This window comes from Phalacrocorax carbo, chromosome 1 (assembly GCF_963921805.1).
Source record: "Phalacrocorax carbo chromosome 1, bPhaCar2.1, whole genome shotgun sequence".
Lineage (NCBI taxonomy): Eukaryota > Metazoa > Chordata > Aves > Suliformes > Phalacrocoracidae > Phalacrocorax > Phalacrocorax carbo.
This window is the reverse complement of record NC_087513.1, coordinates 151,217,064-151,240,877: the sequence shown is the minus strand read 5'-3', so window position 1 is coordinate 151,240,877 and position 23,814 is coordinate 151,217,064. Positions and strand designations below refer to the sequence as shown.

The 23,814-nt window shown below is 41.4% G+C and overlaps 1 protein-coding gene across 1 annotated transcript in view; it reads left to right on the top strand.

Moving 5' to 3' along the window:
* TMEM255B (transmembrane protein 255B) overlaps positions 1-23,814 on the top strand; it is a 70,525-nt gene that overhangs the window by 16,103 nt on the left and 30,608 nt on the right. Inside the window, exon 4 of the mRNA XM_064446145.1 lies at positions 9,044-9,133. Within this exon, the coding sequence (XP_064302215.1) occupies positions 9,044-9,133 (90 nt within the window). The remainder of the gene's footprint in view (positions 1-9,043; positions 9,134-23,814) is intronic.

Genomic DNA, 23,814 nt, shown 5'->3' with positions numbered 1-23,814 from the left:
AGTAGCTGGAACTCTCCCAGACTCCCAGGGGACCTGACAGTGCACCATCACTGGTGACAATTTTAACTGAATCAAGACAAGCATTTACTCATCAGTGAATGAATTATCTTGAATTTAATATGTGTTCATTTACACGTATATCAAATTCATTCTAGGATACTAGTGTAGCAGTCACTCCAGTTTTGAAGTCTAAGTGCACAGAAACTGCCTGGTATAGGTTATTTCATTCAGTAGGTAGGTCATTATAGTGAAGATTTGCTCATAAAACAATTTGAAATAATTTCCTGGCTGTTTTAGGTCTGGTTTTGTAGCTAATATTAGATTATGAGAGAAGAAAGAATATATTAATCAGGTAACCCTTCTCAATAACTTTGTTTCATGTTTCATAATGGCTATTGATTTAATTCCTGGCATTCTTACATTGCTTGAAGATAAAAATACAGGAAAATTAATCTTTATTTTTTATAGCATCTTTCACAGAAAGTATATCTCCAAATGCTTTACCAGGTTAAAAGGAAAGATAGGATAAATCACAGAAAGAGTAGGGCAAAGTGGATTGGTATAAATTAAGGATTAATGCACAAGAGAGCATTTCCAGAGGGTGAAGTCAACTGAGAGACCTAGACTGGGGAACTATCAGAGTTAACATACATGGTTTTTATTTGGACAGTAAAATGTTAAGGCAAAATGTTTCCATGCCACTTTTCTAGATGAAGAGTTGCAAAAGAGTTAAGCTGCTGTAATCAACACCTGTGAGGACAGCACAGCCGCTGCTAGCTGTCAGGAGCGGGGGAAGGAGGATGGGAGAGATGCTCTATGCGTGGGTGCCTGGGGAAGCCTTGTGGGGAGCTTAACAGCAAGGGTACTAAGGAGCAGTTTTGAACCATGGGTTTTCAAGTCCTAAAGAGAAATGGCAAGCAAAGATGGCTGCTTGGGAGTGGCTGATTCATATAGGGTGATACCATTATGTCCCTATTGGACAAGGCAGTATGTAAATAGGCCATAAAGGAAACTTTCACAATTCTGAAATAAAAACAAGAATTTAAAACTAATAGAGGCAGGGAGAGAGTAATGAACATGCTGATGGATGCAGAAGTAATAATAGATGGACACTTCTGGAATAGGATGCTGGATTGTAAAAACTATTAAGAAAACCAAAAGTGATGGAGGAAGAAGTTGAGATGCGTTTTTTGTTTAGTTTCAAAACAAAAATATTTGTTTTGAAAAGGTGTAGCGAAGTGAGACTGAACCAAAGCCAGTTAAACATTTAGTTAGTCACAGCTTGTAGGGAAATTTGCTAGGAAGAAATCATTGAACATGTATGGAGATATCCATAGTAGAGTATCTGCAGCAGAGAATCCAGTGCTAATACTAGCAACAGAAAGAAAAGCAGAGAGCATCAGTACTGCCCATTGACTCAGGTAAGTGTATTTGTAAATGTGCACTGACAGCTATGCAGTATTATGCATTTAGGGAGAATGCTATATGGACACCTGCTAATTTGCAGAGTTCCCTCAGGCCTCGGGTACTGAGAGGAACGTGCAGCAGACCAGAAGATGGCTGGTCACCATCTCATGCTTCCCACCATGCAGTGTGGCACTGCTGCCTCCCCCCACCCATGACAGCCTGGGCGCTGGCTGTTGTGTCATGTTGGGTTGCTCAGCTCTGCCCGCTGAGAGATGTCACAGAGCTTGGAGAGATAATGGCCTGTATGGCAGCCAGTACATGCTATATCATTATGTACATTCCTCCATGGGAGCTCGGCTGTGAGCCACCTCGTGTCGTGGGACCCAGCACACCTATCACACAGCCCTGGCGTGTGTCGATAAGCTCAGATGCTAATTTCCCCCAATTCTATAACTGTCATATTGCAAATGCAAATTTGCAAATTGCAAATGTGCCATGGCAAATGGCACAAATAAAGTTCCCAGTAGCTCAAGAAGTCTGTTTACCTGACCAGTAAAGAAACAGCCCCTGTCCTAAAGATCTCCGTGCATGTCTGGAGGAGCTGGAGTAAGCGGACTCAGATGCCTGTGCTCCCTTTCTTGTCTTACTGAGCTGTGCTGCGTAAGCCCTCTCGGGCTGGGGGAGAGCTGGGACTGTTAAGTTGCCCTGTTGCATTTCCTGACCACAGATACTTCTGTGGTCCCTTGTGAGCAGCCTAATTGATGAACTATCTGCAAAAGCTTAGCATCGTCACCACTGGAAGACAAAAAGAGAAAGCAATATGCATTAACTATGCCTACATATGATATAAATTAGCTGTGAGTTTCTAAGGTGCAACAAAAGATATTGTGAATTCTGTCCTTCACCATTCTGCCCTTCATGATATGGGTCAAGAAAAAAAGAAATTCTCTGAATGAAAATGCTGCCTTTATTTTGAAAGTGGATTTCGATCTTGTTTTTTCTCCTTGGCATAATAATTGATACCTCTTCCTCAACATTTGTTTATCTAAATAATTCTGCCCTTTTATGCATGTGAGGTTGCTTACATTTCTCATGGGACCCCTCCCCTGCCTGTGTTACACCAACTGGCCTTTTCGTATTGCTTTTTTTCTTAATTATCCCTGACAATGATGAAAAACGGGAAACTTATTCACAGGCAGTGAAACAAGTGTCTCCTTGACCACAAACAATAAAATAACCCCAGTCTTTATCATTTGTTCATTACAGCTAAAGCCTAGCTTTTATTTTGATAATCCCTAGGAGTGCAAATTACATTAAATAGATTAGACAATATAACTGTTGCTGCCAGCACTTCTATCTCCCTCCCTTCTGTCTTGGCCACATGGTCCCACCCTCTCACTTCCACTGGGTCTAATGCTCATCTCTCCTTACAGTTATCTGATTTAACTCATTTGGGGGGACCGATAGTTTTCTGCCTAGTGGGTGTATTGCCCTGCCTCGCTGTGGGTTTGGCCAAGCACAGGATCTGGTATGCAGGGATGCACCCCTTTGGGGGAAAGAGCAGGAGAAAGGACTGGACAGCAGGGACCAAACTAAGGACAGGAGAGCAAGACACCATTTCAGATGGCAGTGGGCAGTCACATAGGCTCAGGTCTTTGCCCTGCGGTGCTATTAGCAACAGTGAGAGGGAAGAAAACCTGAATCAAAGATCTGTGTTGTTGCTGATAATATTCAACAACGTATGGCTGGACTTGCTGAATCCAACAGTGATGATACCATGGAAAGGCTGTAGGTTTCTAATTTGGTCACTTGATCTAAACACAAGACTTTATCCAAATACCTTACAACATCATGTGTGCAGCATCTCTGTCTGAAGGCCTTCCTGGTAATATAGGTATCTGCTGCAGGCATTGGCTACGTTATTCGGTGTATTACATTCAGGAGCAAGTTATCTGTTTATGCACGGGTTCCCAGTCGTTGTCTTCCTTAGCTGTACCAAAGCTAGTGCTCTTAAAACCAAGAGCATTTATTGTTTACTTTTTCTTCGCTCTTTCATTTGGAAGCCAGCTTAGGAAATAGTTCTTCAGGTGCAGGTTGGCCAGTTATAAAAGTCTTTCATCGTTATGAATTCGTGTCATTGTAACTAGTGCTATACTGGAATAGGCATTAATGAATAACGAACATGACATAATCCTGTCACCTGCACTGTGACAACCTTCCAGCAGAGCCTCAAGTACTGCTGTGCTATTACTGAAGAACCAGCCTTTGTAAAGAATAGGTTGGCAGGCCATAAATTGTAAAGCACATTACCTGGTGTAGTGAGAAACCTCCTAATTAGCCCAGTTGTGAAAACTGACATAGTAGGAGCCTTGCCTGAGCTTAATTTTCATCACAGCAGCAAAACTTCTGTTTCACGGGCAAGGGAAAAAAGTGGCCATGGTGGGAGGGGAAGGGGCCACACAGGAGAGGGCTTTCAAATTAGAGAAAATGAACTCACAATTGAAAGTACTCTTATGCCATCCCACTTCACGGGCAGCATTTAGTTAATAGTAGCATCAGAAATGCAATCCAATGAGTTTGTCTTCGTATCGTGTGCTATTAATCTACAGCCCTGCTGAGGTGCCGTGATAACAGATGCAGCTCCTGGTTGAGATTGCACCAGGTGTGGGAAGTCATTCTCTGTTTTGGATTTGTGACATAGTTTTTGTAAACTTCTGCTCTTACATCCTCATCCTCAGCATACTGAAAAAATGCGGCGGATTTATCTGAGCCTATACTATGTTTAGAGCTTGGAGACAGGGAAACCAAACCAGTAAAAAGGCCCAGAGAATTAAATTGTATTTTGGGGGATGTAATGTTAGGGGCAGCCTGCAACAAACTACCCCATGCATTTCTTTTCCAAATATATTTGCTTGAATCTGTGTGGGGATAAAAAGGGCTTTACAAACCTGTGGCATAACATTTACACAGCCTTTTGCAAAGCCTTCACCTTCCAATACAAAAGGTATTGGATGACAGTGTTTCTCAGTTTACATTGATGAGGGTAGTTGAAATTCTTCCTCTGTCTGGAAGAAAATCCCAGGGGGACTTGATCAGCACAATGCTTGGAGACATCAGAGGCTGTGCAATGTGAAAATATCCATTTAGCATGAACAAAGTGAGTCTGTTTGATGTAATGTAACTTATATCTGATACCAAGGTAATTTAGAAAACAAAAATTCATGCGTTTTCCAAAGTCACAGATCTACTTAGTCTAAATTGAGAGAAGGAGGCATCTCACACAGCACCTGGTACCAGAATTGACTGTCACTGTCTAAGCGGTTATGCTTTTTGACTGAAGACAGGTAAGGGCTAAATTAGAGCCATGGGGAAACCAGGTATGTGCGAGAACAGACACCTGGAGCCTAGCAAGCCTCATAGAGGTGTTTCACAGGGATGTTGGAAACAGCCAACAAGGTTCCCACCTGTAGCAAGCAGATGCTTATGCGTGGGGACCTGAGGTGTGGTGATTATGTGAGAACGTGGCTGCAGCCAGGGTGGCCATGTCAAACTCTCTGTTGGGTCTGGTCTGTGGCCAACTCTGAACTCCAAAACCATGCCTGGGAATCATTGTGGGAGACTGTCAGTTGTAAAGTACGTGTGCCAGGTGTATTTCTGACAGCTGAATAGAGTCCATGACCAACTTCCGTGGCGTGGGTGTCCCCTGGCTCTGTTGCCTTCACTAGGCTCTCTTGCACGGGAGGGTGACACAGTGCAGCCAGTGGTGCTATATGCCTGCTGAAGGACAAGGGGTTGTTTAAGACAGGTGAATTCTGCAATAAAATGCATGCCTCTTCCAAACGAAGGCAGCATGCAAGAATTTAGCAGTCCAGCCTTTCACTAGGTTTGCATTTTTGAGTGGTTTTGTATTTGTGTGACATGACTGAAGATAACAGCTCTCCAGTTAATACTATGTGCAAAAGTCCCTCATTCTTACTGCTCATTTGCTCTGCTTTTGCTAAAACACCTCTGTTAAACAACTGGCTTCTGCTTTTGATTGTTAGGCACACACAGTACAGTTTTCACGGTTTAATAGCTGGCTTCATGGTTCCCTTGTAAATAACCAAACTACTGTATTCTGTACCAGAACCAGGAGTAAACACGTTCTGATAGTAACAGCTGTAGAAGAGCCTGGCTGCAGAGCAATGGAACAGCAAGAGCAAAACTCTTTCTTGAATAACTGTTAAAATATGTTGTTATAAATAATGAATAGTTTTCCTGACAAAACATACTGCTATTAAAAATGTAGATGAGATGATGTGATGGATCAGTATTTTTTAAAAAGTGCTATTTCTTTAACCTATTAGTAAAAATTCTCTATGTTTAAATGAGCTGCACTGCTTTTCTTTCTTGACAGTGCTAGGCTCGTGAACTCACAACTCCAGCAATCACCTGCCACTCAGGAAAATTAACTTTTGAATTTACAACAGCTCTTCATTTGGCTGTATTTGCTGCAATTTTTAGCAGTAATTAATTTTGTACTTTATGTGTTTCTCACATTCTTAATAAGCAATGGGAGGTTTGAGAGAGAATGTAAATCTGTAATTTTATTTTAAGGATTTCTTTGCGTCATTCTTGTATTATTACTCCTTTTATCATTCTAATACATAGAGAAGTCAATTTAAGTCATAAGAAACCCTAAGTGTCACTTTCTTCTACTTCAGCATTGTAATGAATATTACTTCAGTCAAGAAATGGTCCTCTTCCTTTCAAAGGGACCACTCACTGAAATAGTTGCTAGTAGGCATGGATAAGAACAGCAGACTGGCTGATAGCCTTTGACTTGCAAGGTACTCCATGAATGGGTAGATGCTCACCAACATGACTGAGGAGTGAAAAGCCAAGTCCATAGCTCCTGTCTATACTATCATTTACTGTGCACCTTTATATGCGGTCTCTTATAGCTATACGGTGAAACGGACTGGCCAGCGTACTCATTAGGTGATTTAAGCTATCTCCATGAGTGGGAAATGTTGGTTTGGGGGTTGTAGATCATCAGTAAGTTGCTCATGTGTGAAATGAAAAGCCACCTTGAGGTCAGCTTCCAGTAAATTCGTCCTGAGCTCAGGCAATTTGGAAACACCTGGCTAAGCCCACTAATTATTTGATTGACTGCTGTGACTTGAAAAACAAGATAGAGGTATCAGGCAATAATGACTTGAACTGAACTTTTGAATGCTGCTGGTTTTTCAAATAAAAAGGTCAGGGTCTGTAGCAAATGCAGCTGCCACAGAGTAGCACAGGTCACTGGTCTGCAGTGATAATAGCTCTCCATAAGGAGCCCACAACCATCTTGATCTGATGAGTTGCATGCCAAAATCTTTAGACAAACAGATTCAGGAGACATGACCCGCCATACTGGGGAACTGGGGGATGGCAGAGGTTGAAGGGCAATGCAGCCAACAGTGCTTTCCTAAGGTTTCTGCCTCCTTACGGCAGGATGGATCAGGCTGCAGCGGGGGATGCAGCAGGTTCCCATGATCAGCCAGTTCCGTCAGCCTCAGCCACTTCCATGTGCCCCTTTCCTCCCCACGCTGAGGATTCGGATCACACAGCAATCCCTGTGGCAGTGCTGGCTCACCTCTGATTATGTGATCTAAGAGCCATGACCTAATGAGAGATTAAAAGAGTGTATCAGAAAGCATTTGAAAGCTGTGATTCTTCTGCTTTAAAGTTGTACTTTTTGCTGGTTCCCTGAGAGCTCTTATTTCCAAATGTTTGATATTGCTTTCATTTGTGTGTCCAATGCTGTGGGCTTATAAGGCTGTAATTTCTTACCTGCCCAATATGCATGTTTTTGAGGTGGTCACTAATGCTGTGTCCTCTGTTGACACTATTGACATTGTACTGTTCTTAGCCTAAGATAAAGAGTCCATTTTTCAAGTGGGTTTGTGATGCCTTACAAATTTTGCACATGTGAAAACAGTATTTAGGTAATGCGGATATGAATTTTGTATAGGCAAAAGGGATATATGAACTGTATGGATGTAATTTTGGAAATCTATACCTGAGCATTTCTGAAATACATGCTGCGAAGGAGCAATTAATGACCGGTAAATAACAAAGAGATTCCAAATTCTTAACTGAAACCCTGGTCCATGTGCTCTATCAATTAAGGATGCCGTTCTGTCAATTTTCAAGGAAATTTTTTAATCTGTTGCAGTTATTTACTATAACTTAATACTGTTGTAAACTAAAATTAAGCTATTATATAGGATGTTTCTGAGGGTTCCTCTTGTGACATCATGTCAGAAATGCCAGAGAGATGAGAGATGTACATTAAATTATATTAAAAACACAGCTAGAGAGTGCATGCTAGGTTCACCTTATATCCTGCAGGTACCCACTCATCCAAACTCGAGGTGCAGAGTCCTCAAAATCACAAAACCCTCTAATCTCAGTGAGGAAGGAGTGACAGCACCTCTCCCTCATCTGACGGTGTTGGGGCTAATGAGCCCAAGGGGAGCACCTTGCCAGGCGTACACAGGGTTTCTCTTTCAGGACTCACTTCATCTCACCTCGCTCACAGCACTACATCCTTCAGACTTGCCCTCAAAACAAGTCAGTGCCATCACAAGAGTGTGTGCCAGCAGCACGCTGACTGGTCTCTGATGGAGATGCATACCAGTGCTCAGCCTTTCCGAGTCCTGTTGCTCTCTTCAGAGTAAATTGGGCCTTAAGCTTGCAGTATCTGGGATTGCGCTAGCCCTGCAGCTGTTGCTAGAGCTGCAGCGGTAGTCATCCTCTGAGATAAAGCAAGTTCGGCTAGCAGGGGACTCGGCATGCCCAACCTGCACGGCCTTTTTCCCTGAGCCCTCCATACTACTACCACTTGTGCTAGAGCAGTGCTGTAGCGTTACGCCATCCACAGTCCCGTTGATGAAGAATTAATAATGCTTAATGTGTGAAGCATCTTGGGAGGTAAAATGAGATCTGAAGCTATGGCTGGTAGGCTGTCAAAGAGGCTGCTGTGTGCTCCGCAGCTGGGGACGTGTACTGAGCTCTGCTGTGCTCTGCCATGCCCACTCTGAGGCTGGGAGCCCAGTAAGGGCAGGGGCCAAAGCAGCACACCCCAGCCCTTCCAGAGGTACCAGTCCTATGAGTCTCTGATTTTTTGTGGCATAGGTATCACAAGCTATCTGGCATGATAAAAGCTTTCTGAGAGTTCATGGGCTAGTTATTAACTTACTACAATGTCTTTATCTGTATGTGTGAACTACTACCACTGTAGTAAAGCTCTAGAGACTGACGTGAGCCAACAGGAACATGGCTTTTTGCCATGCTCCCTGTGGACACCACTGCTGTTTTACTAAATAAGTTGATTTAGAATAAATCACCATTGAATTTAATAACTCTTATAGATGACCTAATTTTCTCTAGAAAGATTTAAGCTTTCCTAGTAAACTTGATGGTATGTCAACCTAGCATCAAGGATTTCTGCCTTTTTTCTTCTGCGTGTCTGGCATCCTGCCACACTGATCTAAAGTGAGTTACAGCAGGGGGAAACGCCATTTAAGAATACTAGAAAAATTAGTGAAATTGTTTTACTTAAAGAATTCTATTGAAAACATTACTCAATCTGTTTTTCTCTTCTCAGTTAGTAGCCTCCATCGTGTTTATCAGCTTTGGCGTGGTAGCAGCGTTCTGTTGTGCAATAGTTGATGGAGTGTTTGCAGCACGACATATAGTAAGTACAGTAATTTTCTGTCATCTTTCATTTTTGATTACTTATGTCATTTCTAGAATGAAAGCGTTTTCTTTTGGTTTATGTCTAGCAGCATATTAGTTTTTCTGAGAGTTTTTTTTGCTGGAGAAATGTCTTTTAGCAAAAAATCAACAGGAAAGCCCATCATGCCAATACCTGGAGATGGTGCCAACTGCTTATTCATCTCTCAAGGAGTTCCAAATACAGAGGTGATGTAAAATGATGTAATGACAGGCGTGCTAAAATGCATACCTGCTTAGGAAAGAAAACACACTTCAGCACCACCAGCATTTGTTTCCTTTTGCACAAAGGCTTTGTGGGCACAGTAAGGATTTGGAATGCATCAGACGGTGATGAGCACCAGAAGTCTCGATGGGATCTTTAGAGGGAAGTGGATTGCAACAGCACAAAGGGAACATTTTGTTGGAGCAAAGACAGCAGAGGAAATGGCAGGCTTTGATTAGAGGTAGTGTGAAGGGGGAACCTACTGAGTGACAAACAACCCAAAATTCACCATCTGCCTGTCATCAAAAGGTGGGTGGGTCACTTAACCAGAGTGACTAGTGTTTCCAGTGGGTCTTCAAAACCCAGTCCTCCTTCTTCCCCCAAACCTATTGCCATCTCTGCTTCAAAAGAACATTTATAGGCATTTACAGTACTGTAGCAGCAGTAGCGTTACTAGTAGTTCATTACTGTCTGTGAGTGCCTAGGAGTCTTTCTCATGACCTTCTTGTGTAAGCGCTAGACAAACTTAGAACAAAGGGGTTTTTTTATTTTGGCTCACTGAGTTCAAATTAAAATATTAGACAAAAAGGATCGATAGAAGAACAGGGCAAACTGGGTTGTGGGGTCATATGAATTTGCCAGTTGACATGTTAGATATGTGTTTGCTGTTCTATCTTTTGTGATAGAATGCCTAAAAATCAATCTAAATCCAACGTTTTAGCTGAGCTTTGATTTCCCAAAGCATCAGGAAATAATTAGTTATATATTTTAATAGATGCTAGAACTCAGATGTAGTGTGCTGCATAATACAGCAAGTATGATGGTATATGACCCCTTCACTGCTATGAAATATCATGGGCCTGTTCATCTTTATGCTTATGTTCATTGAGGGGCAGCGTAACATCACTGACATCAGTTAATTTTTGGTTAGCAAATGCATCAGAATAACAAGGCTTTGGATCACTTGGAGCATAAAACTGTAAACCGCTTTCTTTTTTACTGTTATTGAAGAGGACTTTAAACCAAATGTGGGCTTCAGAACCTCACATGCATCGCACAAGGAAGGAGACATCTGTTGGTATGAACAGCCGAGTTGTGCAATTTGAGCATGAATAAACAATGGTTTGTAATCACGTTTTGTGCTAAACAGACCCTGCATTTACTCAGATTTGCCCTGCTGTTGGTCTGGATGACACTTAGTATAACTGTCTCTGACTAGCATGAGCCCAGGGAGCTTTTCCATGGGAGCTACTTGAAAGAGGAGAGGAGCAGATTCCTATTTAGGTTTTCTGCTCCTGAAAATTCAGTGGTTGTGCCCCAGACAACCATTGCTACTTATTCAAATACTGGACCTGTCTCCTAATTTCCCAGGAACCATACTTATTTTTGTCCTGCTTGGATGTGACCGTTAGAAAGTGTTCAGATGGCACTTGTACAGTCTTACACCTTATAACTGCAATGCAGCCATGCAGCCACAGTCCCCCCACTGCTGAGGTTAGACATGATCTCACCTTCTCTGAGGCGAGTTACTGTGTCAGAGGGCAGTGTGTAATGCCCCATCTCAAACACAGAGACAGGCATCGCCCCTGTCATCTTTCTACCTGTTCCCTTTGTCAGTTTGCACCCTTGGCTTTAAGTTTCTTTCACATACATTACTTAGCTGTTCTAGAAACAACACTGCTTCCCATCTAAATCAAACAACAATATCGTATTCGAATATTATTGTACCCTTTTATCTGAAGAAACAAGATTTCATATGTAATACCTAGAGTTTATATTCACCTCCTCTTTATTGCAGCACAAATAGCTGCATGTTTGATGTGTCATTATGGACTAAAAGTGATTCAGCTCGTTGCAGTGCTCTCTGGGGAGAAAGTGTGCCAGTGAGTTGTCATAGAAGAGCACGAAGACACAAACTCATTGCACTCAACCAAGAAAGCATCTTACAATCTTGGGTCCAGTTCTGTACCTGGTTAAGTCAGTGACTGGATATGACTGCATAATCTGTGCAGAGCTGGAGGCTAGAAGGGGCTGGTCACCATCCAGCCATCCCTCAGAGTGCTGGAGATGTGCAACCCAATGACAAGAACGTACTTCAGTCATGACATGGCATACTTCATGGAAATCCTTTTCCAGCTGTTTATGCTTGGGCCAAGTTTTATCACATCTGTCTCTTTTGGTCTCCTTCACATATTACAGAACAAAAAAAATGCTTAGTAATACTTTTTGTGGGAAAATTTGCGCATCAACATGGTCACACTCACTTCACCTCATTCTCGTCCTGTGTCTCATAAGAAGCTTAATAGGATCAGGTGAAATAAAGGTTTACATCACCTAATTTCTCTGACTAACACACCTCAGGAAATCTGTAGGGGTGGTAGTTCAAGTACGCTCCCAATATGATTTACAGGAACTGTGGAGCCTTATCAAAAGAAGGTGTGTCATGCAGACTACAGTGTCACTGCCACTGCATTACATCCCCTTTGCATCACAGCTAATTTCCTTCAGGGAGAGCACTAACACCACGTTCAGTCCATTCCCCGTAGGCCAATACCGGCCGTTTTCAGAAATGTGTTGTGCTGTTGCTACTTTGGCCCCTGCCTTATAAGGGATAACTGCTGGAGAATGGCACTAAACTGTCCTTTGTTCAGGGAAAGGACAAACTTATGGTCTGTCAGAGCAGGTGCCCAGGTCTACACTGAAGCCATAAAGTTTTCTTGAGGAGAAGTTGGGCGGTGTTCACTTTTATGTCTCTAGTATCAGGCTGCTGATACCAAGGCTCCAGGTCCTTTTTCTCCTGGAGGGGGAAGTACTAGCTGAAGCCAGGCAGGCTTCAGATTGACAACAAATACAACATCCTCCTTCACATCAGTTTGGAATAAGAAATGTCTCCTGGTTTTCCTTTTATTTTTAACTTCATTCGAGTTGGTAGGGATGTGAAGAAGGCAAATTACATTATTATAGATTTTTCTTAGTGTGTGCCTGCTGTTGAATGGAGACTATTACTGTTGCACATTTTTTTTCTGCTCTTGCAAGACTGTGGCTAGAATAATAAAATACTGTCTCTGCTTTATTTTCTTCCCAAGAAGGCATAAAATTGACAAAAATTCTTCCAGGAAAAGGATGTATTTTAGAAAAGAGATATTTAAATTATTTAAGACTCATTTAAAAACACTTTGCTTAATGGAAAGCTCTAGAGCACAGTACTTATAAAATTAAGAGCACTAAAGGAAAAGTAGCTTGATTTAAAGTAGCAGTAGCTTATTTTAAAAATAATGCAAATGTAATTTACTGTGTAAAGTTAATTTCACCATTGGTCCCTTCAGCTGCACTTTTCACCTTCAAAAAAAAAAAAGGAGCCAGATTCACATGAAACAAAACAAAGCTGGAATTCGTGTACAGTGATGTTATTTCAGAAAAATAATGTGATCATAGGAATCAGTTATCCGAATTTGTGTTTGCTTGAGATGTTTTGCTATTTAGCAGATGAGAATAGCCCAGTTGTGCAACAGCTAATGGAGATCATTTAACAGCCTCCTCTCAGGACACATGGAGACCCCCTGTCCCACCTCGCACACATTCATACCTATTACCCTCCTATCCACGACTGCAAGCCTTGGCCACATAATCCTTAGCTTTGCAGGTATCCCCCAGGCCAGAACCTAAAATAGCCAGCAGCAAGAAATACAGTTATGAAGTGAGGACATTGCCTGCAAGAGCTTCCTTAGAAGGTTAGGAAGACGACAGGTAGCAAAAGCATGGGCAGGTATTTTAAGCTGTGGAGACAAATGCTTTGCATCATCGTTTCACTTGGCCAGCTGGGAGTCATGGAACATTGGTACTGACACATGGCCAGTTGCATTTTCCTGAAGTATGTGATAACAAGAGACTCTGACGTGCCTGAAAGCTCTAGGAGAAACCAAGGGCTCAGGCAGAGGAAGTCCTCTCTGCTTGACTATAAGAACTGCTTTTTGATCTTGTTGAGTGGAATTCACAGATCGCATCTGGACAGATTTATTAGAGGAGATTCACTAAAAAGAAAAAGCAGAGCTGAAGAGCTTGGGATAGTACCAATGAGAACACGAGAAATTGCAGTGAAGGGCTCACTGCAATTTCATACCAGTGAAATTGCAGCTTGGGATGGTTGCCATAATCCTTTCTCTATGGACCTTTTTTGCTTTGTCTTCTCTGTTACAATTCTTCAAGTAGTTCAATACAGCAACAAATATACCCCTAAGCCTTCCTTTCTCCTCACTGAATAAGCCCAGTTCCTTCAACCCATCCTGGTACATCCTGTTCCTCATTCTTCTGATCATTTAGCAGCCCCCTGCTGGTCATATTGTAATTTGTCGAGGTCTTCCTTACATTGGAGAGGGGTTAAAATTGGACACCACACTGAGATGTGGCCTCAGGAGCATTGAGCAAAAAGGAATAATCACTTCCTCCAGCCTTCTGGTGCTGGTTTGCTCATGCAGCCCAGTACACAGTTGATCATCACTTTTGCAAAAGCACCCTGCTTGTCCACAAACACATCCATTTTTTTCTTTGCCAAGCTGCTACCTAGTCAGCTTGAACTGTAGCCTGGGGTTTTTCCAGCCCAGATGCAGAATTTTACATTAATGCTGTAGAAAACTAACAGATACAGTCAAAGAATTTGGATTCACATTCAACTATTTTTAAAGATGCACTAGATTTCTAAATTTCTATAACCAACATAAATTAATTGCCATTTCATTACCATTTTTGGCTTTCTTTTAAGCATGAACTGGGCTGAATTTTCTGTGTTTATAAAGCTTTGATAATGACCCTTACGTACCTCATCATTGATTACGGCTACGGTCTCTTAGCTGAAGTTCTATTTTAATGCAGTTTATGGTCAGGCATGAACTTGCTTTGAAAGGAAGGGATTTTCAAGAGACTCTGATTTTATGTGGTGCAATGAAGTGATAGTATAAATATACAGATCAGAACTGCTGCACATATGCACTGTCCTGTCCCTTTGTGCTCGGAGCTGCGTTCCTCTGCCAGGGAGAGCTGTAATGTCCAGTGAACAGCTCAGCCAAGGGCTGTATAGCTAAAGTGTCTTAGAAGTGCTTCCAAGCAAATTATTTCGGGGGCCTCTTAAAAACAGCCTCCATGTTTTTTATCTGGGTGTGTTGAATGAACACGTCTTTGAATGAATGTTTGGATAGTGTATTGGGTGGTGACCCTCCGAAAGATTATAAACTGCTTACAACTTCTGATTCTGAATGGTGAAGTGACAAATTGGCAGAATAATCAGATGCACTTCAGGTTAGCTTTTACAGGTAGCCAACAACATGGCTTACTTCTTTACTTTATTACTAGCAGTTTGAGAAAATACTATGATGAGGTACTGTATTAAGAGCTGAAAGGTGAAATGGACTATGCTAAGGGAAATCATGTTACAAGAGCCTGAGGAGAGGAGCATCTTACTCTGTTGTTTTCCAATTTCAGACCTCTATTTTTATACACATAGACCCTAATCCATTCAAGAATTTTCTTAAGTGTCCACAAATAAGAAACTGGGAAAGAGGTGGAATGTTAAATGTTAGTAAAACTGGTCCAGAGAAAGGAAAAAATCATTTATCCATAAGATTATTCTGCCCATGATCACTGGGGGTTTGCTCATCTTCACTAGAAAGCACAAACACAAATGGTTGCTTTGTTTATGGAGATCTGGGGACTTTTTTATTCTTACTACAGACTGTCTTGAACCATAGTAGTGAAATGGCAGAGGAATAAGAGATCATCCAAATGTTTTTTGTGATGTAGGATAATTCTGTAAACAGTCATTATACTGAAGGAGTCTGGATCCCAACTGTAGTGCCTCTGAGATAAAAACATGTTGCTGTGTCTTTGAAATCATACACTCTATATACATACATACAATAAGCGATCTCATCTAGATGAATTATTTTAATGTGACTGCAGGTATATAGAGGAGAGGCTTCTTGGTGCCTTAGGCGTGACATCACTCACTGGAAGCAAAGGATCAGATACCATCCTGCCTAAAAGCAGAGACAACATGTTAGATTCTGATTTACAATAGCAGATTCTCACAAACTGTTCTTAATACTTCATATGTACAAGAATTGGAACAGAAAAAGGGTCAGGCTTCTTCACTGGGCTCCCAGTTTACACTTTTTCTGACTTTATGTCTATGTGCCAGCTTTACATTGATGACTGAAGTTATTAAAACTCATGTAGGTGTTAGGAGGATATGTGTATATGGACAAGGAGGGTGCTGTGGAAAGGCAGAGTTGCTTGATCATCATGAGATCTAAAATGCACATCAAACCAGGCAGTGTTAAGTTGTCCCTTGGATCCCTCTCCTCTTCTGCAAAGCCACTTCTGTGTCACACGGACTTAACTTCATTTTCAGCTGATCTAGTTTCTTCCTCTTGATAGTGGTGGCTTAAGGAATTAATTAAAACAGAACATATCATCAGACATTGAGCCCTGAAATGAACCTGTCATTGAAACGGAGGACACTAAAACACTTATCCCTAGCATGGGATCTTCACCCACATGGTTTAAGTGCAGCTTGTGGACTTCTGAAGTGTATCAGCTGGGTAATTACCTATAGATCTGGGAATTTGATACTAACCTTGAGATATTTGTCTTCTCTTTATGTATGTTAACTCAAAAGACTTTAATAAGAGTGGTATTATGTAAACTCACCTTCTGGGAAGCAGAGAGGGGAAAATAGTCTTTCATCTGGGGGATGCTGATGCAAATTGGGCTCTGGTTGGTAGAGCTCAAAAGCTTCTGTACTAAGTAATATCAACATGGCGACACCCATCCAGTAAAAAAAGAACTACATTATAAAACTGCAGTCCCAGCCAACCCTGGCAAAAAATAACGAGTGGGTGTGGGTTTTGGTTCTTTCAGCTTGCCCAAACGATTTAGGTCAGGGCTGTTTTGCATTGTACCTTTCTGTGCTACAGAAACCACATCAGGTTGTGTTGAGTTGAGGTTGAGATCAGGGAGTTGAGTGCTGTTTTTTCCTCACAGAAAGCATGTGTAAAATACTCTTAGTTATGTGGTGTTTTATGCCTTTAGACCAAGACGCTGCAAAATCACCATGACCACTTGGTGCTCTGGCATCCCAACCAAGGAGAGAAGCTCCTGAGGAGAATAGAGAAGCTACATTAGCACTCTGAGGTTTATCAGCCTCAGCAAACATCAGCGCTTTCAGTGTTTTACAGGTTACAAAGTACAGGTCAGCTGCCTGCAGTAAAATACTTGTGGGATTTTAAATAAGGGTGGCTGTCAAAAAGTGGCACCCTCCTTCCCAGGTTTCATGTTTCTGCCTCACCTCTTCTGCTAAGGCGCAGGAACCTTCCTAGGGCAGACTGAAGGGAAGACTCACGCCGTGTGCCTTCCCCCTGCTAGCCTGGCTGCCAGCTGGATTGTCCCATCCACTTTATCTCAGGCAGACACACAACTGTCGGTGCCAGCCCAAGGCAAGACGTGGGGAGGGGTAGCTGGAAGCTGGAGAGAAGGCAGGACCAGTTCTTGGGGCTGCAGTGTTCACTTGGTTCAGCTTCAATCCAGTGTTGAGCTAAGTTAGAAGTGATGAATCCAATGATGACTGAAACAATCAAACATTATGAGACCTCAGCTTGGAACGTCAGTTAGTCAGAGAAGTACAGTCTGAAATGTCATGAAGATTTGATGATTTCCAGTGTAAGCGCAGGACCCCAGGCAGGGATGCCCACTCAGCAGCGAACTGCAGGTTCCCTGCTGCTTCCCCAGACCTTGGACAGAAGAGGCAGGTGCTGCATGTGAGCACTCAAGAATTGATGCCACCATCTGGTGGCTGCATGTGCAACAGCTGAGAATGTCGATCCTCTTCCCATCTTTGAAGCTTCTTGTGCAGATTACAGATACCCAGTCAAGAATTACAACAGGGGTGCCCAGCAGCTTCACTGACAACCACTGCATTTTACTACAGGGTGACTTCATAAGCCCATGGCATGTAACATGACTTGCCGTCACACCCCAAAGCCTTGCACACCTCAAGCCAGATCTCCTAAAAAGCCATTTGAAATGTTCTGAGGAAACCTGTCAGCCCTTCCTTTGAAGATAAAAACCAAATAGTTGTATTCCATGTCTAACGAAGTTGTTACCTTGATGACTGGTGGTAGAAAATGCAACTCAAAGAATAAGTAATTTCTCACTGCGGTTAAGTTAGCTAGCTTCTCTGAAGAACACTAAACGCATTTTACTTTCTCCGTGCTGTTACATGAGGCAAAATTACAGCTAATTACTTTTAATTCAATTTCCGTCCTGTATGACTCATTAATATAATAGCATATACCATAAAGGGTTTTGTTGTGGTTTTTTTTAAGCAGAGTGAGCACTAAATGTTCACAACTGAAAACTATCACTAGCTCAGTAGTGATTTTTATATTGATGGTCCACTGAGGTGAAAAATGTTTTTTTGACAGATTTCTTAAATACAAAGTGCTTAAGTTTGCAAGCAATGCATGTTGAAGCTAATGGACAACTATTCTGCAGGATTAAATACTAGCATTAGACCTTGCATCTGACACTGAGATGGGAAGCACAGACTGCATTCCTACAGAAGCACTTAATTACAAGGGGGGATTAATTCTTTTTTATGGACCTAGTTTAAGGATTGGAGCAAAGGAGGACTCTTGCAACCAGCCTAAGCCAATCTGCTAAAAATTTTCTTTTGTACTACAAGATGACCACATTCACATAGCAGTTATGTTCATGCATCCAAATGCAACTGAGTATAATTTAAATCAAAGGCTGAATACTCTTCTTTGAACATTACAATCCAGATGGTAGAAGAGCTCCTCATACTGGATAGGTCTCCAGCATAATTGAGAGCCCTGGAATGAGTTAGAGATATCTACAGATATCTGGTGCTTCCTGCTAGATCAAAGCCTGGAAGCTCTGCTTTGCTGTTGGTTCTGGCAAAATCACCCACTTTCAGGTGAATATCTCCCCCACGGTAACTACAGTTATATTGGTGCTGTTGTAGGTTATTGTGTTTTTGCCAGAAGAACCTTCCTGGGCCAAAGGAGGGGATTTTGGATACCTTTTTGCCACACTAGTATTTTCAGGAGCAGAGTAGAGAAAAAGGACATCCTAGCTCTAGGATGGAGACACTGTGTTTTGGAAAGCAGCGAGTCTAAGGAGGGATGAAACAGCAATGTGGTAAAAAATCTGAATGTAAAGTAATCTTCTGGGGAGATACTGTAGTTAATTGAGCTAACACAACCAGTGAATTAGTGGACAGTAGTGTCTACTAGCAAGAGGAAGCTGAGTGCTGAGTTACCCATAATGAGAGGTATTTTGTAATGTATTAGTGGCCATGTCTACTCTGCTGCAATTGAATAAACTCAAGCATCAGACCTCTGTCTAATGGTTAGCTGCCACTTCAGCTCAGTTTCAGACCACCGCCACAAGCTCTTCAACACAAATCTGAACTGGAGGGATAACACTAGGCTGTGTGGGTGTGAGCGCTGTGGATGAGACCATGTGGCCTCAAGACTGGAGACTGGCTTTTATTTGCCAATATAGGTGTCGTGTGGGACCATTGCTGGATTACTGACTCCAGCTCTGGTGTTTCTTTGTGCTTTGCAAAGGACATTATCAACTGGGAAGGAGTTCAAAGAAGAAAAATCTGAAATTTGAAGTGGCACCTTTTAGCAACAGTACTCAGAAGTTTGATTTATTTTTTTTGTCAAAGAAAAGGTTGAAAGGTGAATTGATCTTGGCCTCTCTAAAGTATCTACGTAATCAAATGTTGTCTGATAACAGAGGGCTTTTAGTCTCTTGTGCAAAAGCACAAGTAGGTGCAGGGGGCTGAAGTCAATGCCATGAAGCAGACACAGTTTTGACAATGATGAATTATGGGAACAGCTTTGTCAAGAGTATGGATGGTTCTCCGTCACTGAAATATTTGAATCCCAAGCTTCTTTTTACATGCTCTTGTGAACCTTATCCAGAAGTTATGAACTTGATGCAGATGTCTTGGGGTGAAATTATTTAGCCTATGTTATTCAGAAGGTCATTATAGAGCAGGGTCTTCAAAGAAGAGTTCTGTGAACTATTTTATGGTCATGTGGAAACTCTATTGCCTCTCACCAGCAGGTCTCTCAGTGTGGTGCCAGGACCTGTCTCCTGCTGGAAAACATACAGGGGTTTACAAATTAAAAACAGCTGAAAACCATTTATCAAGATTTCTGATCCAGGTTTGCTGGTCTTCAAATCTGTAAAGGAAATGCAATCTTTAACATGAACATAACTGAAATAATATCTCTACTCAAAACACTATTCCTCAGATATTGGATAACATACAAGACAACCCAATGATGAATATATTGGATGCATCTAAGGGCTTGAGAGCAAAACTGTCATTTTGCTAATGTTATCTGGGCTAGAGTGCAGAGAACTTACACTGTATGAGGGACAGGGGATGGCTTCATGGTTTTTGTCCCCAAGAATCTTCAGTCTGATATTCCTCTGTTTCCGGACAGGTACATACTATGCATACAGCCTGAATATATTAACATTACAGAGGAGCTGGTAGGATGGTTTGATTTTGTTGCCAGGTATTTTCCAGTAAGAAAAATAATGGCAACCCTTTTTTTGGAGAATGTCTTACAATCCCCCCACTCCAGTTTGCTGAGCCTCTCACATTGGCAGGGACAAAGCCCTCTGGCTATACAGCTCCTCTTTGTTTGGTGCTTGGTTTTTTGGGGTTTTTTTTCTGGTTTTTTTTTTCCACTTAAATTCCTTTCAGGTTTAGCTGAGTTGCAAATTCTTTAAAATTCATTTTTTCTTCCCTGCTGTGACTTGTTTTCCTGAGGGAAAAGGGTTGGAATTGCACCAGCCAAATACAAATGTCTAAACTATTAGGCACTACACACATTGTGTTTAGATGCCAAAGAGCAATTCACTTGTAGATGGGAAGGAAAAAGAGAGATTCCCTGTTCATTTCCCAACAGCATCTCTCTAGATCTACCACATGGTCTCCTCATGCTGTTCTGCAGCCCCAGGACAGAGGCAGAGAGAAGGCTGTTTCAAGCCTTCCCGGCTTTTCATCTGCACCACTGTGTAGGACAAAAGCCCTAACTCTTGGCAAAACCGACGACTGATCCAGCTTCCCCTAGCCCTGTGACACAAACATTGGTCCATTGGCTTCTCTCCCATGGCTCACATTGAGATCCCTTGTTAATGTCATTAGTTTGGTCTTTCAGGCTGCAGTAATACAGTTCTGAGGTAAAAATTCTTTAAAGATGCAGTAAAGGGCATCTTGCTACACTGCATGCAATGGGGTGGGAGGTAGACTGCTCTTTCATTTTGAATTAGGAGTTTGAACTCTCAGAAGACATAAGGGGAATGACCCACACATCTGAGTATATAAAAGCTAATGGTTAAATGCCACTGCCATTTAATTACATCATCCTGTCTCACAGAGAGCACAATGTCAATGCACAACAGGGCAGAATTTTCAGTGCTTTGGGGTGATAACAAATCTGGCACTTCCAATTTCTTTGGCTCTGAAAATTAAATAATTTTCTTCTAGCTTTGCTTCCAGTGTAATTAGATAGGTGCAGACTCCACTGAGTATACTGTAAATGAACTCCAGAGATATGGAGGGAAATTCTACCCATTTTACTCACCTTAATAATTATATTATTTGTGCAAGACATAATATGAGATGCGAGACAGTGAGCAGGATTTGATCCATGTTTAAAATGGCATTGGTATTCTAGTTGACGTAGATTATAGTCTTCTGCATTTGTACATAGATTATGACCTTCTAAAATCTACATCTGTTTCCATAGATTATAGACTTCTTCATCTGTGTAGCTTCTATACATCCAAAAATCACTTGGGGGGGGGGGAATTTGTTTAGCAATGTAGAATAGAAGCTTGGATCAAGGGAGATTAACTGTCTACTTCCATCTTTAACCTTACTTTACAAAGCACTAGCCATGATGGAATTTATGCAAAGCATACAAAGCAAGTTAATTACAGTTTAATCCTAAAAAAAGGGCTTGCAGTCTGCTCTGAAAAGCATAATCTACTTCCCTCTGATGTGCTGCCAGCAGAAGATAATTTCCTTCATTGTTTCCTATTCTCAGAAATGTTTCTAGACTATCAACAGATGTTTCTGTTCTATGAAAAAAATTGAAAGCTAGTACATGGATACATAGAGGGGAGAGGGAGTAACCACCTGCAGACTTCAGACTACAGCAAAAATATTTGGCATTTTTTTCTATCATTTCTCAAAGGAAAAGCAGTGCTTTGAGTTGCCCTGTGCAGAAACTAGTTGAGTAAAAAAATGGGGAAGGTGCTGTTTATTCACATGGATCTCAATCAGTAAAGCACATAAAAGTCCTTAAATTCTACTAGAGTAAAATTTTAGGATATTTAAGTATGCTGCATTTTGCCCTAGCAAAAGGTTTTAAAAAGCCAGAGGTTTTATTTGTTTCACCTTTAAGAAGAAACCATGATTAGTATGAATAGTAATATCATGTAGCAGGAACTTCTCTCTCTGTGAGCGGATGATTATTCAGTTGCAAATAGTGTCCATGAAAAGTATGTTCCCAGGTATTCAATAAAGTTTTTATTATTATTAATTATGGCTCTGTTAAGAGCTTATTAAAATATGTGTTGCACCAGTGTTGATAGATTATGAAAGTTCACGCTTGTGATATATTTATTTAGCCTTTGATGAGAAATTCCAAGTTTGAAAACATATGTTTTTAAGATATCATAGTCAATGGAATTTTTTACCAAACCTACTTAGGATTTCCTTGTGTGTATGTATCAGTGCAGTTCTCTCCACACTCCCAGCCAGCAGTATATCCAGTGGCTTTTTGCCTCTGGAGTACTGAACACCATGTGTTTGAATATCTCTGATCTTCTGAATTGCATGTGAGCTTCAAAATGACAAGCCAATGGAGATGGGGAAGCGCTTATTGCACCTTAGCAATCAGGGTATGCATGAATCATTTTACTAATTGTTTAGACCATCTTAATTTCATAAATCATGTCTTTCTGTTCTTCCTGGGGATTCTCTCATGGACTTCTTACTGTCTTTGGGGCCTAGTCCTGCAGTTCCTTCCATTTGGATGAGCCCTGTCAGCCTGGCCTCTGTTGTGCTGTGATGTGTGTTGATGAGGGTCTTCCCTTTACAGGGATGATGGGGAGCTTTGATGGCAAATTGCTGGGCATAAACACCTAATTTCTTTGTGTTTTTTACTCAATACCTAGCAAAAAATTTCATACATGAAGTTGTTATTACATTACTTGGATTATAATGGGGATATTTAAAGGTACCTGTCAGTGGTGTGCCATGCCTGGAGAATTATAATCAAAACTGCAACATTAATTAAACCTCCAGCATTTTATTTGTATATGTAGATATTCAATATATATACTGCTCAACTAGATGCATTTCATTCAGCCTCTTTTCCTTCTCTTTAACATAAAATAAATCCAAAAAAGCATTATAAATGTAAACCCCTCATTTCAGTCAGTAGGATACTCAGTTCAGATGTGTAAAGGTTAGTGTGGCAAAATGAGATTTCCTGCAGTAGTATGCTTAGAGACTTATATATTTCTTACATATTCTGATAGCATTAAGGCAAAAGGGAGGAGACGGGTTGTATTTCATGTATTTGAGTTACAGTACCAGAAACAGAATAAACAGTTCTTGCATTCTTGTGGAAAAGTTAATTACTCACATGGCACAACATCATTATAATCAAGACAGAGCAATCAGTTCATATAACAAACCCTATAATCAAGGTAATGTAATCAATGTAAGTAATCATCTGTAATAAGCAATTAAATCTCTAACTGCATCAAGCAATAACTAAAATTACAGTCTTGAATAATATTGGCTAATTGCATCATTAGAAACTTGTGTAAAAGCCAGTGGTAAATCTAAGTTTTTAACTCTGCAAAATAGCTGTTGCAGGTATCATGGGAAGGTCTGCAGCCTCATCCTGAGAGATATTAGCTAGCAAAACTTGACTAAAGAAAAGCAGTCATATTCCAGGCTTGGATTTGCCAGAGGTCTGGGGTATTAAGGCAGGATTAGGCTTCTTCGCTGGTGCCTTGTGTGGCCCCAACTCCCCAGTACAGCCAGAGTAACTGATGACATACTGGTTTCTAGTACAGCAGCCCCGAGCAGACAGGCACGGTGTCACTCAGCAGCTCACCTCTTTTCTTCCTGCCACCACCTACACCTGCATCAGGTAAAAGGCACTGGGGCTGCTGAACCTCCATGGGGATGTGCAGAGGAGTCAGCCCCCACTTCTTTTACTTGTCCCACTGCACTGCGTATGCTGGTGAATGAAGGCTGATGGGCCTCTCCTCCTGCATTCATGCCAGGAAGAGTGCAGCCAAAAGTCACTGAA